This window comes from Salvelinus alpinus, chromosome 9, assembly GCF_045679555.1.
Source record: "Salvelinus alpinus chromosome 9, SLU_Salpinus.1, whole genome shotgun sequence".
In the NCBI taxonomy this organism is placed as follows: Eukaryota; Metazoa; Chordata; class Actinopteri; order Salmoniformes; family Salmonidae; genus Salvelinus; species Salvelinus alpinus.
Window position 1 is genome coordinate 12,427,739 of NC_092094.1, and position 23,361 is coordinate 12,451,099.

The 23,361-nt window shown below is 38.1% G+C and overlaps 1 protein-coding gene across 1 annotated transcript in view; it reads right to left on the minus strand.

The window, feature by feature from the left end:
* Window positions 1-23,361, minus strand: part of LOC139584323 (SH3 and multiple ankyrin repeat domains protein 2-like) — a 190,660-nt gene that overhangs the window by 100,605 nt on the left and 66,694 nt on the right. Inside the window, exon 11 of the mRNA XM_071416020.1 lies at window positions 21,406-21,472. Within this exon, the coding sequence (XP_071272121.1) occupies window positions 21,406-21,472 (67 nt within the window). The remainder of the gene's footprint in view (window positions 1-21,405; window positions 21,473-23,361) is intronic.

The following is a 23,361-nucleotide window of genomic DNA, read 5'->3' on the forward strand; positions in this document are numbered from 1 at the left end:
CTACTCAGCAAACTGGATGCAGTCTATCACAGTGCCATCCGTTTTGTTACCAAATCACCTTATACCACCCACCACTGCGACCTGTATGCTCCAGTCGGCTGGCCCTCGCTACATATTCGTCGCCAGACCCACTGTCTCCAGGTCATCTATAAGTCTATGCTAGGTAAAGCTCCGCCTTATCTCAGTTCACTGGTCACGATAACAACACCCACCCGTAGCACACGTTCCAGCAGGTATATCTCACTGATCATCCCCAAAGCCAACACCTCATTTGGCCGCCTTTCCTTCCAGTTCTCTGCTGCCAGTGACTGGAACGAAATGCAAAAATCGCTGAAGTTGGAGACTTTTATTTCCCTCACCAACTTTAAACATCAACTATCTGAGCAGCTAACCGATCGCTGCAGCTGTACATAGTCCACCTGTAAATAGCCCACCCAATCTACCTACCTCATCCCCATACTGTTTTTATTTTATTTACTTTTCTGCTCTTTTGCACACCAGTATCTCTACTTGCACATCATCATCTGCTCATTTATCACTCCAGTGTTAATCTGCTAATTGTAATTATTCGCTCCTATGGCCTATTTATTGCCTACCTTCTCATGCCTTTTGCACACACTGTATATAGACTTTCTTTTTTCTACTGTGTCATTGACTTGTTTATCGTGTTATTGGCTTGTTTATTGTTTACTCCATGTGTAACTCTGTGTTGTTGTATGTGTCACACTGCTTTGCTTTATCTTGGCCAGGTCGCAGTTGTAAATGAGAACTTGTTCTCAACTAGCCTACCTGGTTAAATAAAGGTGAAATAATAAATAAATAAAAAACAGTACAGTACAGTACAGTACAGTAGGCTCTACTCTCATATGTTCTCTGGTTATACAGTACAGTACAGTACAGTAGGCTCTACTCTCATATGTTCTCTGGTATACAGTACAGTACAGTACAGTACAGTAGGCTCTACTCTCATATGTTCTCTGGTATACAGTACAGTACAGTACAGTACAGTACAGTACAGTACAGTACAGTAGGCTCTACTCTCATATGTTCTCTGGTATACAGTACAGTACAGTACAGTAGGCTCTTCTCTCATATGTGCTCTGGTATACAGTACAGTACAGTACAGTACAGTACAGTACAGTGCAGTACAGTACAGTACAGTACAGTACAGTAGGCTCTACTCTGATATTTTCTCTGGTATACACATATCTACAATGTGGGCCAAAATAGTTAACATTCCCTTGAGACTTTTTCAAGTGGTTATGAAAGCAGACATCAATATATAAACAAAAGGAGTTATGAAATGGTAACTAATATGGATTCAATAATTAACTTTTTAGTTCATTAGCAGTTGTTATTAAACCAATAAAAACTCATAACCTGTAAGAAACAACAACACGATGATATCAGTGATTAACCTAAAGGCATAAACAATAGAACCCACTCTCTCAGTTTCTATATGCCACACAAAGTATCAGTAACCACTCAATACACGGGAAGCCTTCAAAACCCATAAAAAAACCTCTAGCTCAAGTATCACTGCTTACCTTCTTTCTTCAAGGCATTCAGAAAAGACTTCATTTTCCCCCTTTTCCTTATTGCTTAATTGTTCATGGGAAATGTGGAGATATAAATAAATAGAAAAAGAGCGAATATGAAATGTATCCGAGTTTTGTAGTGGGAAAAAGCAGCAGCAAGTCGTTCCAGTGGTAAACCGCGTGACAATGGGAGGGAAAGAGATTGGCTGGGAAGGCAGGCAGGCAGAAGGACAGGGAGGGAAGGAAGGAAGGAGGGAGACAGGCAGGGAGGGAAGGAGGGAGACAGGAAGGCAGGGAGACAGGCAGGCAGGCAGGCAGGCAGGCAGGGAGGGAGGAAGGAAGGAGGGAGACAGGCAGGGAGGGAAGGAGGGAGACAGGCAGGCAGGGAGACAGGCAGGCAGGCAGGCAGGGAGGGAGGGAGACACACAGACAGGCAGGCAGGCAGGCGGGCAGGCAGGCAGGCAGCCAGGCAGGCAGGCAGGCAGGCAGGGAAACAGATAGACAGACAGGCAGGGAGACAGATAGAGAGACAGGCAGGGAGAGAGTGAGATAGACAGGCAACCAGGGAGACAGACAGGCAGGCAGGTAGACAGGCTGGCAGGGAGACAGGCAGGCAGGCAGGAAGACATTCAGCGAGAAAGGCAGGCAGAGAGACAGGCAGGGAGACAGGGGGACAGGCAGGCAGGGGAAAAGGCAGGCAGGGAGACAGGTAGTTAGGGTGACAAGCAGGAAGAGGAAGGCAGGGTGAAATGCAGGGAGACAGGCAGGGAGGCAGGGAGGCAGGGGGGAAAGGCAGGCAGGGAGCAGGCAGGGAGAGGGAGACTGGCAGCCAGGGAGAAAGGTGGGAAAAAAGGCAGACAGGGACGCAGAGAGAAAGGCAGGCAGGCAGAGAGACAGGGAGACATGCAGGGAGACAGGGACAAAGACAGCCAGGCAGGGGGAAAGGCAGGGAGACACACTGCTTGTTACTGACTATGAGAATGGGATCACAACGCACCAGTTCCATGCATCTCCATTTCCCTCTCGTCCTCTCACACTCAGTCTCTCTCTCTCTCTCTCTCTCTCTCTCTCTCTCTCTCTCTCTCTCTCTCTCTCTCTCTCTCTCTCTCTCTCTCTCTCTCTCTCTCTCTCTCTCTCTCTCACACACTCAGTCTCTCTCTCTCTCTCTCTCTCTCTCTCTCTCTCTCTCTCTCTCTCTCTCTCTCTCTCTCTCTCTCTCTCTCTCTCTCTCTCTCTCTCTCTATATATATATATATATATACATATATATATATATATGTATATGTCTCCCTCTCTCTCTCTCTCTCTCTCTCCCTCTCTCTCTCTATGTCTCTCTCTATATATCTCTCTCACACACAAACACTCTAACAGACAGTCAGATGCACTGAAGAAGAAAAAAACTCCCTAGACATAGCGTTGCTTCACCCAGGTTCAACATTCCAGAGACAAGCAGCACATGATCTCAGCAAGAATGTGTCAATTATTATAATCATTATGGATGGGGATAATTCAACTAAACCACAGCCACTTTGATTACTATCATTAACACTGATTTTAATATAAACCAGATTGCTAAACACTGTATTATCTAAAACTACTTCAATAATAATCCAAATGAATGATGTTGCCATAGATGACAGGGCAGGACACATTCTCAATACGTGGCTGTCAAACACATGGTGGAGAGGTGTTGCTTGCAGTCACATAACACCCAAATTAAACATGCATAAATCAATGTTCAGTGGAAACAGGTTTGGCGAGAGATTGGATTTTAACCCGTGCTTTCGCAGGAACAGCTGTATCGAAAACAAACCCTTTGTGTTGCTAGGCAACCTTAGCGAGGAAGTCTAAATTCGTTATTAGCAAGTTGCTTGTTGGTTGTGAAATTATGTGGGCGATTCCACGGCAGCATAGGCCGAAAATATTTCTGGTATCTCAGATTGTTCTGGCAATTCTCATAGTAACTTCATTGGGAGGAAAGATGTTTGACATGCCTTTTACATTTGTATCACAAACCATTTTCAAGAAAAGCATGATGAAAGTTTGAGATATTCATATTCATATTTATATTTATTTATTCATATTTAAATTCATATTCATATTACGTTGAATAAATTAATGTGCAAATGTGTATTTCAGAATCTAGATATACTCCATATTTCAGAAAATACTGTAAGGCATATAATGACACCATGATGTTGTCTGTATCATGTACGTTCACAGATCATAGGGTCTTACAGGAGACATGTTCAGGTCTAAGATGGGTCTAAAATGGCAACTTTCATGATGATTTAAAAAAAAAAAAAACATTGTAAAAATACAAGTGTGTCAAACATTCAGTTCAGTTTCTATGTGAGAATTACCAGAACAATGTGAGATACCAAAGATATTTTTCGGGCTATGCTGGCATGGCCCATTCGTAGTGTTTTTACCAAGCATTTGTAACCAAGCACTTACAGAACAACACATTCCAAATCCTATTGGAATGTGATTGAGAATTAAGACATGTTCTGATATTATGAAATGTTATTCCCTCTTGGGAATAACTTTAGGACTTTCATTGGGAAAACAACATATTGAATTCATATTGAATTGGCATTTGGAATTACTCTTTCCATCAACATTCCCTTAATTGCTCAGAATTAATCTAAAACCATTGGTGTGGTCGTTAGTAGTCTAAATATACAAGAACCAGTCCATTGAAAGCAACATGATAATGACCCTATACTAGATCCTGTGTAATGTACTGTCTATGATGAATTACAAAGCATCATGACTTCAAACCAGCCTAACATCTAACATCTAAATGACTGTAGGCTACAGGGGAACTGTGGATGGGGGAAATCTCTACGGACCACCTCTTCTCTTCTCTGGCACACAGATTGTTAGATAGCAACCTGACAAGCACCAACCTCTGCTTTCCTCTCCAAGGAACATTTTAAACCTGAACCTCCGTGTTATAACACCAGCCACTCAATCAATCAAACACAACGAAAAGAAAGAGCAGCTTGTGGTAGATCAATCTCAAAGAGGTAAAATAGTGACGAACCATCTTGTTTGAGCACCACAAACCCTGAGTGATGGATCCATAAAGATAGAATGATAGAACAACACTTATGTCACCACATTGATCAGTGATGCAGTAGATTATACAACGATGCAACAGTGATAATTGATCACATGACAAGGATACTGAAGTAACAGCACTGATGAGTCTACATTTTCAGTAACAATCATGAAAAAAACAACCACCAATGTATAGATACACGCCATATAAAGAGGCTACCTCCCTACCCATGGGTCTTCCATCGAGGAACCGACCAGATCTGAGATCCCGAAAGCCAATTATCACATGGATCTGGGAACCATGGCAACCACGACTGGATTTATATGGGACACGGATTTACATAGTTGACTGTAGAACAAGGCAGATGCTGTAGGTTTATGTGTCATGACTGCAGCCATGATGTTGAACTATATAATACAAATTCTGTTACACTCTTAGAAAAAAAGGGTTCCCAAAGGGTCCTTCGGCTGTTTCCATGGGAGAATCCTTTATGGTTCCAGGTAGAACCCTTTTTGGTTCCAGGTAGACCCGTTTCGGGTTCCATGTAGAAGCCTCTGTGGAAAGGGTTCTACATTGAACCCAAAAGGGTTCTACCTGGAACCAAAAAGGGTTCTTCAAAGGTTTCCCCTATGGGGACAGCCGAAGAACCCTTTTAGGTTCTAGATAGTACCTTTTTTTCCTAAGCGTGTATAAACCAATGTAATGAGGTTAGCTGTCACAAAGACCTTCACTCTCAGACTGAAGCTAATCAGCCCGACTATGACTCAAGGGGCAAATGCAAAAAGACAATTAAATAATGAAATAATTGGTTTGCAGCACCCTTTATATTTACGGAAGAATGTGGTCACAAAACATGAAGGAAGAAGTGATAACAGAGGACGGAGAAAAGGGACTGTTGGGGGTTGTAAATGCATGACAAAGGAGTTATGTGTCAGTGTCTATTTGGAGAGGAAGAGACAGAAATCCCCTGACACTTGTACGGTAAGATTGCAAGATTGTAAGACTGCTGGCACTAGCATTAAGTTGACTGTATGCCAGAAGGAGAGTACATAATGTCACAGTCTTGGACCCTTGGCCTAAGGACACAGGAAAAAACAGATTCCATCAGATACAAAGTGGCATCTATAGAAAGATGACAGAGAAGATTGTAATCTGCATCCCATGCACCTTAGTGTATGTACTGTAATGTACAGTCGTGGCCAAAAGTTTTGAGAATGACACAAATATTAATTTTCACAAAGTCTGCTGCCTCAGTTTGTATGATGGCAATTTGCATATACTCCAGAATGTTATGAAAAGTGATCAGATGAATTGCAATTAATTGCAAAGTCCCTATTTGCCATGCAAATGAACTAAATCCCCCAAAAACATTTCCACTGCATTTCAGCCCTGCCACAAAAGGACCAGCTGACATCATGTCAGTGATTCTCTCATTAACACAAGTGTGAGTGTTGATGAGGACAAGGCTGGAGATCACTCTGTCATGCTGATTGAGTTCGAATAACAGACTGGAAGCTTCAAAAAGAGGGTGGTGCTTGGAATCATTGTTCTTCCTCTGTCAACCATGGTTACCTGCAAGGAAACACATACCGTCATCATTGCTTTGCACAAAAAGGGCTTCACAGGCAAGGATATTGCTGCGAGTAAGATTGGACCTAAATCAACCATTTATCAGATCACCAAGAACTTCAAGGAGAGCGGTTCAATTGTTGTGAAGAAGGCTTCAGGGCGCCCAAGAAAGTCCAGCAAGCGCCAGGACCATCTCCTAAAGTTGATTCAGCTGCCGGATCGGGGCACCACAAGTACAGAGCTTGCTCAGGAATGGCAGCAGGCAGGTGTGAGTGCATCTGCACACACAGTGAGGCGAAGACTTTTGGAGGATGGCCTGGTGTCAAGAAGGGCAGCAAAGAAGCCACTTCTCTCCAGGAAAAACATCAGGGACAGACTGATATTCTGCAAAAGGTACAGGGATTGGACTGCTGAGGACTGGGGTAAAGTCATTGTCTCTGATGAATCCCCTTTCCGATTGTTTGGGGCTTCCGGAAAAAAGCTTGTCTGTAGAAGACAAGGTGAGCGCTACCATCAGTCCTATGTCATGCCAACAGTAAAACATCCTGAGACCATTCATGTGTGGGGTAGCTTCTCAGCCAAGGGAGTGGGCTCACTCACAATTTTGCCTAAGAACAAAGCCATGAAGAAAGAATGGTACCAACACATCCTTCGAGAGCAACTTCTCCCAACCATCCAGGAACAGTTTGCTGACGAACAATGCCTTTTCCAGCATGATGAAGCACCTTGCCATAAGGCAAAAGTGATAACTAAGTGGCTCGGGGAACAAAACATCGATATTTTGGGTCCATGGCTTGGAAACTCCCCAGACCTTAATCCCATTGAGAACTTGTGGTCAATCCTCAAGAGGCGGGTGGACAAACAAAAACCCACAAATTCTGACAAACTCCAAGCATTGATTATGCAAGAATGGGCTGCCATCAGTCAGGATGTGGCCCAGAAGTTAATTGACAGCATGCCAGGGCAGATTGCAGAGGTCTTGAAAAAGAAGGGTCAACACTGCAAATATTGACTCTTTGCATCAACTTCATGTAATTGTCAATAAAAGCCTTTGACACTTATGAAATGCTTGTAATTATACTCCAGTATTCCATAGTAACATCTGACAAAAATATCTAAAGACACTGAAGCAGCAAACTTTGTGGAAATTAATATTTGTGTCATTCTCAAAACTTTTGGCCATGACTGTACTGTACTGTACTGTACTGTACTGTACTGTACTGTATACCAGAGAACATATGAGAGTAGAGCCTACTATACTCTACTGTATACCAGAGAACATATGAGAGTGACAGAGAACAGTGCAGCAGACAGACAGATTACATAACACAGCTGATCAATCCATGCCTATTTAAATCATAGTGGTCACCAACCAGGCAACAGCATTGTAAAGTATTTAGAGGATAGGAGAGGATGTGCCCTTTGGGAAGAACAGAGGGAGATTGTCCCATACAAATCACAGATAACTACTTGAATGCTGTCTGTTCTTCTCAAAAGTATGCTGCTATCTTAGTGAATGCATTCTATATGTATGCTGCTATCTTAGTGAATGCATTCTATATGTATGCTGCTATCTTACTGAATTCATTCTATATGTATGCTGCTATCTTAGTGAATGCATTCTATATGTATGCTGCTATCTTAGTGAATGCATTCTATATGTATGCTGCTATCTTAGTGAATTCATTCTATATGTATGCTGCTATCTTACTGAATGCATTCTATATGTATGCTGCTATCTTAGTGAATGCATTCTATATGTATGCTGCTATCTTACTGAATGCATTCTATATGTATGCTGCTATCTTACTGAATTCATTCTATATGTATGCTGCTATCTTACTGAATGCATTCTATATGTATGCTGCTATCTTACTGAATGCATTCTATATGTATGCTGCTATCTTACTGAATGCATTCTATATGTATGCTGCTATCTTACTGAATGCATTCTATATGTATGCTGCTATCTTACTGAATGCATTCTATATGTATGCTGCTATCTTACTGAATTCATTCTATATGTATGCTGCTATCTTAGTGAATGCATTCTATATGTATGCTGCTATCTTACTGAATTAATTCTATATGTATGCTGCTATCTTAGTGAATGCATTCTATATGTATGCTGCTATCTTACTGAATGCATTCTATATGTATGCTGCTATCTTACTGAATGCATTCTATATGTATGCTGCTATCTTACTGAATGCATTCTATATGTATGCTGCTATCTTACTGAATGCATTCTATATGTATGCTGCTATCTTACTGAATGCATTCTATATGTATGCTGCTATCTTACTGAATGCATTCTATATGTATGCTGCTATCTTACTGAATGCATTCTATATGTATGCTGCTATCTTACTGAATGCATTCTATATGTATGCTGCTATCTTACTGAATGCATTCTATATGTATGCTGCTATCTTAGTGAATGCATTCTATATGTATGCTGCTATCTTACTGAATTCATTCTATATGTATGCTGCTATCTTAGTAAATGCATTCTATATGTATGCTGCTATCTTACTGAATGCATTCTATATGTATGCTGCTATCTTAGTGAATTCATTCTATATGTATGCTGCTATCTTACTGAATGCATTCTATATGTATGCTGCTATCTTAGTGAATGCATTCTATATGTATGCTGCTATCTTACTGAATTCATTCTATATGTATGCTGCTATCTTACTGAATGCATTCTATATGTATGCTGCTATCTTACTGAATGCATTCTATATGTATGCTGCTATCTTAGTGAATTCATTCTATATGTATGCTGCTATCTTACTGAATGCATTCTATATGTATGCTGCTATCTTACTGAATTCATTCTATATGTATGCTGCTATCTTACTGAATGCATTCTATATGTATGCTGCTATCTTACTGAATTCATTCTATATGTATGCTGCTATCTTACTGAATGCATTCTATATGTATGCTGCTATCTTACTGAATTCATTCTATATGTATGCTGCTATCTTACTGAATGCATTCTATATGTATGCTGCTATCTTACTGAATGCATTCTATATGTATGCTGCTATCTTACTGAATTCATTCTATATGTATGCTGCTATCTTAGTGAATTCATTCTATATGTATGCTGCTATCTTACCAAATTCATTCTATATGTATGCTGCTATCTTAGTGAATGCATTCTATATGTATGCTGCTATCTTACTGAATGCATTCTATATGTATGCTGCTATCTTACTGAATTCATTCTATATGTATGCTGCTATCTTACTGAATGCATTCTATATGTATGCTGCTATCTTAGTGAATTCATTCTATATGTATGCTGCTATCTTACTGAATGCATTCTATATGTATGCTGCTATCTTAGTGAATGCATTCTATATGTATGCTGCTATCTTACTGAATTCATTCTATATGTATGCTGCTATCTTACTGAATGCATTCTATATGTATGCTGCTATCTTACTGAATGCATTCTATATGTATGCTGCTATCTTAGTGAATTCATTCTATATGTATGCTGCTATCTTACTGAATTCATTCTATATGTATGCTGCTATCTTAGTGAATGCATTCTATATGTATGCTGCTATCTTAGTGAATGCATTCTATATGTATGCTGCTATCTTACTGAATGCATTCTATATGTATGCTGCTATCTTACTGAATGCATTCTATATGTATGCTGCTATCTTAGTGAATTCATTCTATATGTATGCTGCTATCTTACTGAATTCATTCTATATGTATGCTGCTATCTTACTGAATGCATTCTATATGTATGCTGCTATCTTAGTGAATGCATTCTATATGTATGCTGCTATCTTACTGAATTCATTCTATATGTATGCTGCTATCTTACTGAATGCATTCTATATGTATGCTGCTATCTTACTGAATGCATTCTATATGTATGCTGCTATCTTAGTGAATTCATTCTATATGTATGCTGCTATCTTAGTGAATTCATTCTATATGTATGCTGCTATCTTACTGAATGCATTCTATATGTATGCTGCTATCTTAGTGAATGCATTCTATATGTATGCTGCTATCTTACTGAATGCATTCTATATGTATGCTGCTATCTTACTGAATTCATTCTATATGTATGCTGCTATCTTAGTGAATGCATTCTATATGTATGCTGCTATCTTACTGAATGCATTCTATATGTATGCTGCTATCTTACTGAATGCATTCTATATGTATGCTGCTATCTTACTGAATGCATTCTATATGTATGCTGCTATCTTACTGAATGCATTCTATATGTATGCTGCTATCTTACTGAATTCATTCTATATGTATGCTGCTATCTTAGTGAATTCATTCTATATGTATGCTGCTATCTTACTGAATGCATTCTATATGTATGCTGCTATCTTACTGAATGCATTCTATATGTATGCTGCTATCTTACTGAATGCATTCTATATGTATGCTGCTATCTTACTGAATGCATTCTATATGTATGCTGCTATCTTACTGAATGCATTCTATATGTATGCTGCTATCTTACTGAATGCATTCTATATGTATGCTGCTATCTTAGTGAATGCATTCTATATGTATGCTGCTATCTTACTGAATGCATTCTATATGTATGCTGCTATCTTACTGAATTCATTCTATATGTATGCTGCTATCTTACTGAATGCATTCTATATGTATGCTGCTATCTTACTGAATGCATTCTATATGTATGCTGCTATCTTACTGAATGCATTCTATATGTATGCTGCTATCTTACTGAATGCATTCTATATGTATGCTGCTATCTTACTGAATGCATTCTATATGTATGCTGCTATCTTACTGAATGCATTCTATATGTATGCTGCTATCTTACTGAATGCATTCTATATGTATGCTGCTATCTTAGTGAATGCATTCTATATGTATGCTGCTATCTTAGTGAATTCATTCTATATGTATGCTGCTATCTTACTGAATGCATTCTATATGTATGCTGCTATCTTAGTGAATGCATTCTATATGTATGCTGCTATCTTACTGAATTCATTCTATATGTATGCTGCTATCTTACTGAATGCATTCTATATGTATGCTGCTATCTTAGTGAATGCATTCTATATGTATGCTGCTATCTTACTGAATTCATTCTATATGTATGCTGCTATCTTACTGAATGCATTCTATATGTATGCTGCTATCTTACTGAATTCATTCTATATGTATGCTGCTATCTTACTGAATGCATTCTATATGTATGCTGCTATCTTACTGAATTCATTCTATATGTATGCTGCTATCTTACTGAATGCATTCTATATGTATGCTGCTATCTTACTGAATGCATTCTATATGTATGCTGCTATCTTACTGAATTCATTCTATATGTATGCTGCTATCTTAGTGAATTCATTCTATATGTATGCTGCTATCTTACTAAATTCATTCTATATGTATGCTGCTATCTTAGTGAATGCATTCTATATGTATGCTGCTATCTTACTGAATGCATTCTATATGTATGCTGCTATCTTACTGAATTCATTCTATATGTATGCTGCTATCTTACTGAATGCATTCTATATGTATGCTGCTATCTTACTGAATGCATTCTATATGTATGCTGCTATCTTAGTGAATGCATTCTATATGTATGCTGCTATCTTACTGAATTCATTCTATATGTATGCTGCTATCTTACTGAATGCATTCTATATGTATGCTGCTATCTTACTGAATGCATTCTATATGTATGCTGCTATCTTAGTGAATTCATTCTATATGTATGCTGCTATCTTACTGAATTCATTCTATATGTATGCTGCTATCTTAGTGAATGCATTCTATATGTATGCTGCTATCTTAGTGAATGCATTCTATATGTATGCTGCTATCTTACTGAATGCAGTCTATATGTATGCTGCTATCTTACTGAATGCATTCTATATGTATGCTGCTATCTTAGTGAATTCATTCTATATGTATGCTGCTATCTTACTGAATTCATTCTATATGTATGCTGCTATCTTACTGAATGCATTCTATATGTATGCTGCTATCTTAGTGAATTCATTCTATATGTATGCTGCTATCTTACTGAATGCATTCTATATGTATGCTGCTATCTTAGTGAATGCATTCTATATGTATGCTGCTATCTTACTGAATTCATTCTATATGTATGCTGCTATCTTACTGAATGCATTCTATATGTATGCTGCTATCTTACTGAATGCATTCTATATGTATGCTGCTATCTTAGTGAATTCATTCTATATGTATGCTGCTATCTTACTGAATTCATTCTATATGTATGCTGCTATCTTAGTGAATGCATTCTATATGTATGCTGCTATCTTAGTGAATGCATTCTATATGTATGCTGCTATCTTACTGAATGCAGTCTATATGTATGCTGCTATCTTACTGAATGCATTCTATATGTATGCTGCTATCTTAGTGAATTCATTCTATATGTATGCTGCTATCTTACTGAATTCATTCTATATGTATGCTGCTATCTTACTGAATGCATTCTATATGTATGCTGCTATCTTAGTGAATGCATTCTATATGTATGCTGCTATCTTACTGAATTCATTCTATATGTATGCTGCTATCTTACTGAATGCATTCTATATGTATGCTGCTATCTTACTGAATGCATTCTATATGTATGCTGCTATCTTAGTGAATTCATTCTATATGTATGCTGCTATCTTAGTGAATTCATTCTATATGTATGCTGCTATCTTACTGAATGCATTCTATATGTATGCTGCTATCTTAGTGAATGCATTCTATATGTATGCTGCTATCTTACTGAATGCATTCTATATGTATGCTGCTATCTTACTGAATTCATTCTATATGTATGCTGCTATCTTAGTGAATGCATTCTATATGTATGCTGCTATCTTACTGAATGCATTCTATATGTATGCTGCTATCTTACTGAATGCATTCTATATGTATGCTGCTATCTTACTGAATGCATTCTATATGTATGCTGCTATCTTACTGAATGCATTCTATATGTATGCTGCTATCTTACTGAATTCATTCTATATGTATGCTGCTATCTTAGTGAATTCATTCTATATGTATGCTGCTATCTTACTGAATGCATTCTATATGTATGCTGCTATCTTACTGAATGCATTCTATATGTATGCTGCTATCTTACTGAATGCATTCTATATGTATGCTGCTATCTTACTGAATTCATTCTATATGTATGCTGCTATCTTAGTGAATTCATTCTATATGTATGCTGCTATCTTACTGAATGCATTCTATATGTATGCTGCTATCTTACTGAATGCATTCTATATATATGCTGCTATCTTAGTGAATGCATATACAGCACTATAGACAGTATTCTACTATATGTGTAGGGTGGAGTTGCCACTCATAAACAGTATGCAGTGTGTGTGTGTGTGTGTGTGTGTGTGTGTGTGTGTGTGTGTGTGTGTGTGTGTGTGTGTGTGTGTGTGTGTGTGTGTGTGTGTGTGTGTGTGTGTGTGTGTGTGTGTGTGTGTGTGTGTGTGTGTGTGTGTGTGTATGCATGGCGTGTGTGTGTGTGTGTGTGTGTGTGTGTGTGTGTGTGTGTGTGTGTGTGTGTGTGTGTGTGTGTGTGTGTGTGTGTGTGTGTGTGTGTGTGTGTGTGTGTGTGTGTGTGTGTGTGTGTGTGTGTGTGTGTGAGTGTGTGTGTGTTCTCATCCCAGTCCCACTATGTAGGCCAGCTCCATTGTGAACTGTGGCTAAGTGTGGATTGGAGCAGTACTGACTGTCTTTAGATGAGAGAGGAAGCACAGAGCAGGTCCATCCACCAGGAAACACAATAGCCCATTCAGAGTGGAAGCTCTTTGGTCTACAACGTACATCATTCATAAAGCAAGTGAATTGCGCATGCCTTAACTCACATTCAATACAACACATTTGCCAGCAACCCTTTCCTAGACTGGTAACCTGCTATGCTCAATGGTTTACCACTCTTTTTTTAAATTTATTTTATTTTATTTTTTTATATATATATTTTTATTTTATTTTATTTTTTGGGGGTGGATCAGCTTAATATTGCGGAAAGAATTTTGCTTCCAATGTAATTGTCTGCATCATTTCCAATCCCCCATATTTTTTGGGTAAATATATATATCCATACACGCATGCATACATATACACATATATACATACACATACCTATATAGACATACTTTTTTAAAGAATATACCTTTATTATTATTCCCCGCCACCCTACCACCGATCCCCCAATTGGAGTAAACTAATAAACACTTCTGCTTTTACCTTCAATTTATACATCTTATACCCATTTTACAGACACAGTCTACTTTACAATAGTTCTCTCTTGTTTGTTCTTAGTCCTTCCTCTATTTCTGATGTCCATCCAGTTTGATTTCTATTTGTAACTGTGCTATTTCACAAAAGCTCCGCACCTATACACATTTCACAGATCCCGTATGCCCTACATTGTTTATCTTGTTATTAGTCCCACCCTTCAGTTCCACTCAACCCTTCCCATCTATCTTCCAACATCATCCATTTCGGATTTTTATTTGCCATATATTTTTCAACTGTGCTGTGATGCTTCACAAAAGATTTGAACCTTCCTATTCTCATAGCTTCTACAGATTGTAAATTAAAAATAAACATTTTTGCTAAAATAATTATTATATTATTGATTGATTGACTATGGCTTTTCAAATCCCCCAGTATTGCTATCTGTAGCGTTAGTTCTAGGCAAATGTTGCAATTCTTCAGCCATTCCTGGACCTGTGACCAAAAACGAGCTACATATGGACAATACCAAAATAAATGATCTAATGACTCTGCCTCCTCACAACAGAATCTGCAGAGCTGGGAAGATTGTATACCCCATATATATAACATTCTATTAGATGCAAGAATTTTGTACAGTAATTTAAATTGAAAAATTTGAAGTTTTGAATCGGGCGTTGTTTTGCGTATCAATTCATAAACCATGTGCCATGGAATGGGTACATCGAAAATCTCTTCCCAACTATTTTGCAATTTATATAGCACAGCTGTCAGTTTTTAGGTCCTTAAATGAAATTGGTATATGTTTTTATTTATCACACTTTTCTTTAACCATTTATGTTCTTTAATACAGGGCCGACATACAAGTTCCTTACTTTTTTCCCCTTCTACTTGCCTCTTCCATTTTTGTGGTAATGCTGCAATTAATTGGTTGTAATTTTGGGTAGAGCAGACATTTCCATATGTCTGTGTTAGCTGCATGTGTGACATAACTCCACCAGTCCTATTTATGATATCATTCACAAAAATTATACCTTTTTTAAACATTTCTTCGATAAATACAGTTTTTTTATCAATTACTATATTTGAATTTAACCACAATATTTGTTGTACTATTTGTTCCGTCCTTTCAGGTGGATTAAACTGAAATTGCAACCAACTTTCTAAGGCTTGTTTAAAAAATAAGGATATTTTGGAGATTATTTCCTTTTCAAACAACCGAAAGTGAGCAGGTGTAATCTGAATAAAGGGAAAAAGGCCCTTCTTGAACATAGGATGAGACATTCGTACCAATTTACTAGAGAACCAGTTTGGATTTAAGTATAACTTTTGTATGACTGATGCCTTTAGTGAGAGGTCTAATGCTTTAATATTTAATAATTTCTGCCCTCCGAATTCATATTCGTTATATAAATAGGCCCTTTTAATTTTATCTGGCTTGCCGTTCCAAATAAAATGGAATATTTTTTGTTCATATAATTTAAAAAGCAGGTCACTAGGTGTAGGCAAAACCATAAGCAAATAGGTAAACTGTGATATGACTAAAGAGTTAATCAGGGTGATTTTTCCACAAATAGACAGGTATTTTCCTTTCCATGGTAGCAAGATCTTATCTATTTTTGCTAACTTTCTATAAAAATGTATTGGAGTGAGATCATTTCTTTCTTTTGGGATTTTTATACCGAGTATGTCCACATCTCCGTCAGACCATTTAATTGGTAAACTACATGGCAATATAAAATGTGTATTTTTTAGTGATCCAATACGTAATATGGTACATTTATCATAATTTGGTTTTAATCCAGAGAGGATAGCAAAGGTTTTTAGGTCCTCTATGAGGCCCTGGAGAGACTCTAGTTGTGGTTTTAAAAGAAAACATGAATCATCAGCGTACAATGACACCTTAGTTTTTAAGCCACGGATTTCTAATCCATTAATATTAATGTTTGATCTAATTTTAACAGCTAACATTTCGATGGCAATAATAAATAGATATGCCGATAGTGGACAACCTTGTTTTACTCCTCTAGATAGTTAAAAAATGTCTGAGATGTAGCCATTATTTACTATTTTACACCTAGGGTTACTATACATAATTTTAAGCCATTTTATAAGAGATTTCCCAAAATTGAAATATTCTAGGCATTTATATATAAACTCCAGTCGTACTTTATCAAAAGCCTTTTCAAAATCAGCTATGAAAACCAGGCCTGGTGTCCCCGATATTTCATAGTGTTCTATTGTTTCCAGTACTTGCCTTATATTATCTCCAATGTATCGTCCATGTAAAAAACCTGTCTGATTAGGATGAATAATATCTGACAAAACTTTTTTTATTCTATGCGCCAAGCATTTTGCTAGGATTTTTGCATCACAACACTGAAGTGTAAGAGGTCTCCAATTTTTTCATTGGACTGGATCTTTATATATACCACTTGGGTCCTGTTTCAGTAATAACGATATCAGACCTTCTTGTTGCGTGTCTGATAATCTACCATTTATATAGGAGTGGTTAAAACAAGCTAATAATGGTCCTTTGAGTATATCAAAAAAAGTTTTGTATACTTCCACTGGTATGCCATCCAGCCCTGGAGTTTTCCCATCCTTAAAGGCCCCAATTGCATCAAGCAGTTCCTCCTCTGTAATTTGGCCTTCACATGAGTCTTTCTGTACAGATGTTAATTTTACATTATTAATAGGAAAAAACTCCATACAATTAGTTTCAGTTAGTGGAGATGGAGGAGCCTGAAACGAAAACATATTCTTAAAGTACTTTACTTCCTCTTTCAAAATATCATTTGGTGAATCATGCGTGACTCCATCATTTGTAACAAGTTTTAATACATTTTTTTTGGTAGCATTTCTATATTGAAGATTGAAAAAGAATTTGGTGCATTTTTCCCCATATTCCATCCAGTTCGCTTTATTTTTATAATATATTACACTGGATCTTTCTTGAATAAGTTCCTCCATTTCTTTTTGTTTTTCCTCTAACTTATTCTGTGCCTCTATGGTACCGTTTTTATTGCTATCTAACTGTACTGTTAGTCCTTCAATTTCCTTTGTTAATATGGACTCTTTTGATCTAAATTCCCTTTGTTTTATAGATGAGTACTGAATTGCATGGCCTCTAAAGGCACACTTAAAAGTGTCCCATACAATAAGGGGATCTGCTGTACCTATGTTATGTCTGAAAAAGTCAGTTATAAAATCTTCTGTCCTAGTTCTAAACAATTTATCATCTAGTAGACTTTGATTAAATTTCCAATACCCTCTCTCAAATTCTGTAAGAGAAATATATATGCCAATTATGTGATGATCCGACCGCATTCTGTCCGCTATCAACACTTTTTTAACTTTTGGTGCCAGAGAGAATGGTATAAGAAAGTAGTCAAGACGACTAGCTTGATTCAGCCTCCGCCATGTATATCTCACTAAATCAGGGTATTTAAGTCTCCATATATCCACTAATTCCAATATATCCATGACATTCATGATTTCCTTAAGTGCCTGAGGGTGATAGTTTGTAGTGTGATTTCCTTTCCGGTCTATAGAGGTATTTAAGACCGTATTAAAATCTCCCACTATAATAATAGAGTCTAGTGTTGCTTGTAGAGTTGATAAATTGTTATATATATTTTCAAAGAAGCTTGGATCATCATTATTCGGACCGTATAGGTTAACAAGCCATATTTGTTTATTGTCCAATAACATATTTAAAATAATCCATCTACCTTGAGGATCTGTTTGGACAATTTGCACATTTGGATCAAAATTATTGTTAATTAAAACCATCACCCCTTTTGAATTTCTTTGCCCATGGGAGAAATATTAAATGTAAATGTAATATATTTTGCCCCCCCATTTCTTTTTCCACAAAACTTCATCTAAAACTGTTGAATGGGTTTCCTGTAAACAATAGATATTATAATCCTTCTCTTTTAGCCAGGTAAATAATGATCGTCTTTTCTTATTATCTGCTAAGCCATTACAATTGTAACTGGCTATACTTATTTCACCACTTACCATAATGAGACACACCTTTCATTCTTTTAATCAGAATATATTTTTGTAAACGTACTATTAAAAAGTAACATAATGATTGAGTGTCTATATAGTTGTACCATGATATTTGCATTTCTACTAAGTAAACCTCCAATTGGTCCCTACTATTCCACCCGCTAAAAGGCCTCATCTCGAGATGGCTTGTCATCCCAATGCCCGGCAGACCACCCTCGACCCCCTGTATCCCATAGCCCTGAACCGACTGGGATCCATTCTTTGAAAAGAGCATACAGTGCCATTTACCGAATTGAAGTAGATCAATTGCCATATGCATTTCCATTGCCCTCACCTCGATTTGTATTATATATATCTGTGGATCATCCTCTATTGTCCCTAACATCTTTTACTTACATTTAAGTCATTTAGCAGACGCTCTTAACCAGAGCGACTTACAAATTGGTGCATTCACCTTATGATATCCAGTGGAACAACCACTTTACAATAGTGCATCTAACTCTTTTAAGGGGGGGGGGGGGGGGGGTTAGAGGGATTACTTTATCCTATCCTAGGTATTCCTTAAAGAGGTGGGGTTTCAGGTGTCTCCGGAAGGTGGTGATTGACTCCGCTGACCTGGCGTCGTGAGGGAGTTTGTTCCACCATTGGGGTGCCAGAGCAGCGAACAGTTTTGCCAGAGCAGCGAACAGTTTTGATACTTCTTCCTTCGCAACAGTTGTGGGATACACACATACACCCACACACACTCAGCCCTTACCCCCACACAACCATAAGCTCACTTTCTCAACAATTGCACCATCCCAGAGCCCAACTCAAGATGGGTCATGATTTACAAATGCACTTGCAGTTGCAGCTGCATGAGAAGGCCTGCAAGACCGCGCAAAAAATGAGCAAAAATTGAGAGATTTATTTACCATTGTCACATCCTAGATAATGGAGGTCAAATGTACACCTTATTCCTGAAACACCCACAATACGGCCACCCGTCATGACCATGTCCCCACGCATCTCCATGCAGTCCGACTTTGATTTTGTGCCGCCAGGGCCACAATAATATACCCCCTCTCTGAATGTCCGAGTGTGACCCCCTCCCCATGGGTTACTGCAGCTAGTGTTGCCAGCACTGCCACTGCCTGGGTGGGGGCACCCCACCGGAATCCCCACCGGCTAGGTACAAGGTCGTCAAGGTTCTCATTAGCAGCTTTGAGAATTTCCTTGTATATTATGCTCTCCCTTTAGGGGGCTTTGGCTTTGCAGGACCAACCCTGCCAAGCAGGCTCAGAATCTTGAGGGGGCAGTGCTGCTCTTGGTCTCTGACCTCATTTTAGCTGCATACAGACCGCTTACAGCGAGCACATAAAACAGTTAGGGACTTCTCCTTAGTATCTGGGTCATTCAGGTGGGTGTCTAGGGTATAGGGCCATGGACCGTACCATTAAAATAGGATAATAAATAATTAGATATAATTTATTTTAAAAAATAAAAATAATGTAGTTGTCCATGATAGGACAATAAATAAATAAGACGTATAATTCATTATAAAAGTATATCCATCATCTGAACAACATTGAAAGCCCTCTCATACCCGGCTCACAGCAATACATTGGCTCTGGGATATGCAACCATTTCATTACTCACTCACTCAACTTTCCAAACATAACAAATAAAATAAAAAATAAACACAAACCATACAATCCACACATACTGTGCCTTCTGTTTACTTAGTTTCTATCTTCACTATGTTGAATTAGTGCTTGTGTGTTCAATTAGTTATATGTGAAGATTTATAGAAAAGCTATATTTTTTATTGTATTGTTACAATCTGTAACCGGGCTTGAATTGTGTTTATTTTCCTCGTCTATGAGAACTTTGTAATTTTTTAAATAACCATGGAGTAGTCTTTGTGTCTCTGAACAACTGGTTATCAATATATAGTTTATCAACAACGAGAGCTACTCGTTTCGCTTTTAATCTATTTTCTTTGAAAATTGGATACAGAACTTTGCGCCGTTCTGCAATTTCCTTCGGAAACTGATCATTCATGCCAATTTTGGTCCCAGCAAGTCTTTTACCCAGGCTTTTAACCATTATTTTATCTTTAAATGAAGCAAATTTGGCAACGATTGGGCGTTCGTACCTCTGCCCTCTCTGTCCGAAGCGGTGAACACGTTCAAGTTGGATTTTGTCGATAACTTCGCGTGGAATCTGAAGTGCTGTAAGGAGGAACTCTCTAACTATAGATTCAGGAACTTCTCCTTCTTTTTCTTGGATACCTGTAAGTACCAAATTCTCTCTCATGGATCTAGTTTGTATGTCCAGTAAGGCTTCCTTCAGAACGGTGTTCTCCTTTTTAATTCCATTCATTTCGGTTTCAATCTTATTGACTGTCCCTTTTAGCTTGTGTGTTTCCTTCTCCAATGTCGCAGCTTTTTCATCACTCATCTCTAGGCTTGCCTTCAACTCTTTTATATCCTTACTAACTAATTCAAGTATACCCAGTTTGTCATTTATTGATTTTAACAGATCGGTTTCGACCTTTACCATTCCCGGTGGTGAGAATATTAAATCATCAGTGTCTGTAGAAGAGTCACGTTTTCGTTTTGTAATCGGTTCCCCTGTCTTACTCTCCGTCATGTTTGGTTGTTGCCTGTTTTCGTAATATTTGTCGATAAATGTCTCTAGTTTTAGGATTTGTTTTGTGTTATTGTCCAGATTGAAGGTTATCACTCACCAGATTATGTAGTGCTAATATTTTAGTCTAATTTAGCAGATATTTAGAATATTATGTTTTATCTTGAGGTGCTCTACATAAATCCCTTCAGTCCGCCATTACATTAATGGTTTACCAGTCTTACCATTTCCTATTATGCAATAGTTTTTTCTGGTAAATAAACACAGTTTATACTACACAGAAACAAAGAAATGTTGAGTTCAGTAACTTACCGATATCAGTCTCTTTATGGTTCTTGATTAATTCTGCCAATTCAAAGTTTCCTGCGATGATGGCCACCTGGAACAGAATGGTAGATTTATAGTGAGGTGGTGGATATGGTGGATATACATTTACATTTACATTTAAGTCATTTAGCAGATATGGTATTCATTATAGCAAATTCCTGACTACCAGCTCTGATGGCCACAACATGCAGTGGCTCAGTTAAATTTGTCAGAAAATAACTTAATTCCCATTGTAAAATGACTCACTTTCATGAAATGCAACTTGAAATCCTTATAGGTACTAATAATAACACAATAAACAGAAGCCTGGTAAAGGTTGTAGTGTAGTGGGTGGAGGGCAGCAGAGCCACAGCCACAGTGGATGAGTCAACACATATCCAGCCAGTAGACCCTGCCAACTGATGCCACCTTTAGCCACTTTTACATAAGACAGGTCAGTGCGGAGTCATATACTGTATATAGAGAGTTTGGCCAATGTGGTTTCTGTCTGAACGTTCCGATAGCGCCCCTTCCTCCTCCATAGCCGTTGCTAAGTGATAATTGAAGCTTCCGTGTTGTGCTGTTTATTTCTGATCGGTTTCTTTTTTACTTATGAAGATGTCCAGTGAAAGAAGATATACAATTTGTTGACACCACAAAACTGTAAAGATTTGAATACACATTATTCCAAATTATAATTAATAAAAACTTCTGTAAAATTCCCTGCTCTGTTTTTCTTGTTTACAGCGGGTCATTTCAGAGGGAACTGTCGGAGGCACTGTTGTATTGTTACATCGCTCTGTTAACATGGTGTCCGTTTTGAAATCTGACCGAAACCCTCTCTATATACGGCTCTGTGTCAGTGGAATAGGAGACGCAATGTGAGGCTCAGGCTGCATCAAGAAAAGGTAGAGTCATAGAGACAGAACAAGTTTTATCTCTATTGGTACGGTATAGTCACTGAAAATTGTATGACTAGACTAACTCTCTCATGGAAATCCTGCATAAACTCAACCCTCCATCTCTATCCCAAATATGAAATTGGTTTCATGTGGAAAAACAAATACATTAGCTGAAAATATGGAGCAATTTTCAATTACACTTCTGAAATGAGTTAAATGAATTAACCTATTATTGTAATACAGTAATAAAGGTACAGAAGCTATTGGATTGGAGTAGTAGTGTTGCAGTATAATGCATGCTAGAGTGGAGAATGAGGCTGTGCAATGAAAACACGACTCCTACTTCCCATCATCGTCTCCTCCCAGAAACAACATTCTGCTACACTGAAAAGCTGAAACGCTCTGCTCTGCTGTCTGTTTACCTTGTAAAAAAACATATGGGGAGGTAGGCTAAGTTATGATGTTACAGTATAGCCATAACCTCTCTTAACCCTGCACAGTTCAACACAGCACATACTCTGTTCCTCTGCTGTCTGTTCACCTAGTCCCAAACCATATGTAAGTAAGTTATGATGGCTAGGCAGAGAGAGGGGGAGAGAGAAAGAGACGGACAGCGAACCTAGGGGACTGAGAAACAAAGAGCAGAGAGATAGTGAGAGAGAGAGAGAGAGAGAGAAAGAGGGAGAGAGAAAGAGGGAGAGAGAAAGAGGGAGAGAGCAAGAGAGAGAGATAAAGAGAGAGCGAGAAAGTCTTCTCATGATTTGTTGACTTCAAAAAAGCTTTTGACCGAATTTGGCTTGAGGGTTTGCTATACAAATTGATGGAAAGTGGTGTTGGGGGAAAAGCATACAACATTATACAATCCATGCTCACAAACAACAAGTGTGTGGTTAAAATTGGCAAAAAACACACTTATGTTTTCCACAGGGCCGTGGGATGAGACAGGGATGCAGCTTAAGCCCCACACTCTTCAACATATACAGTATATCAACGGATTGGCGAGGGCACTAGAACAGTCTGCAGCACCCGGCTTCACCCTACTAGAATCCGAAGTCAAATA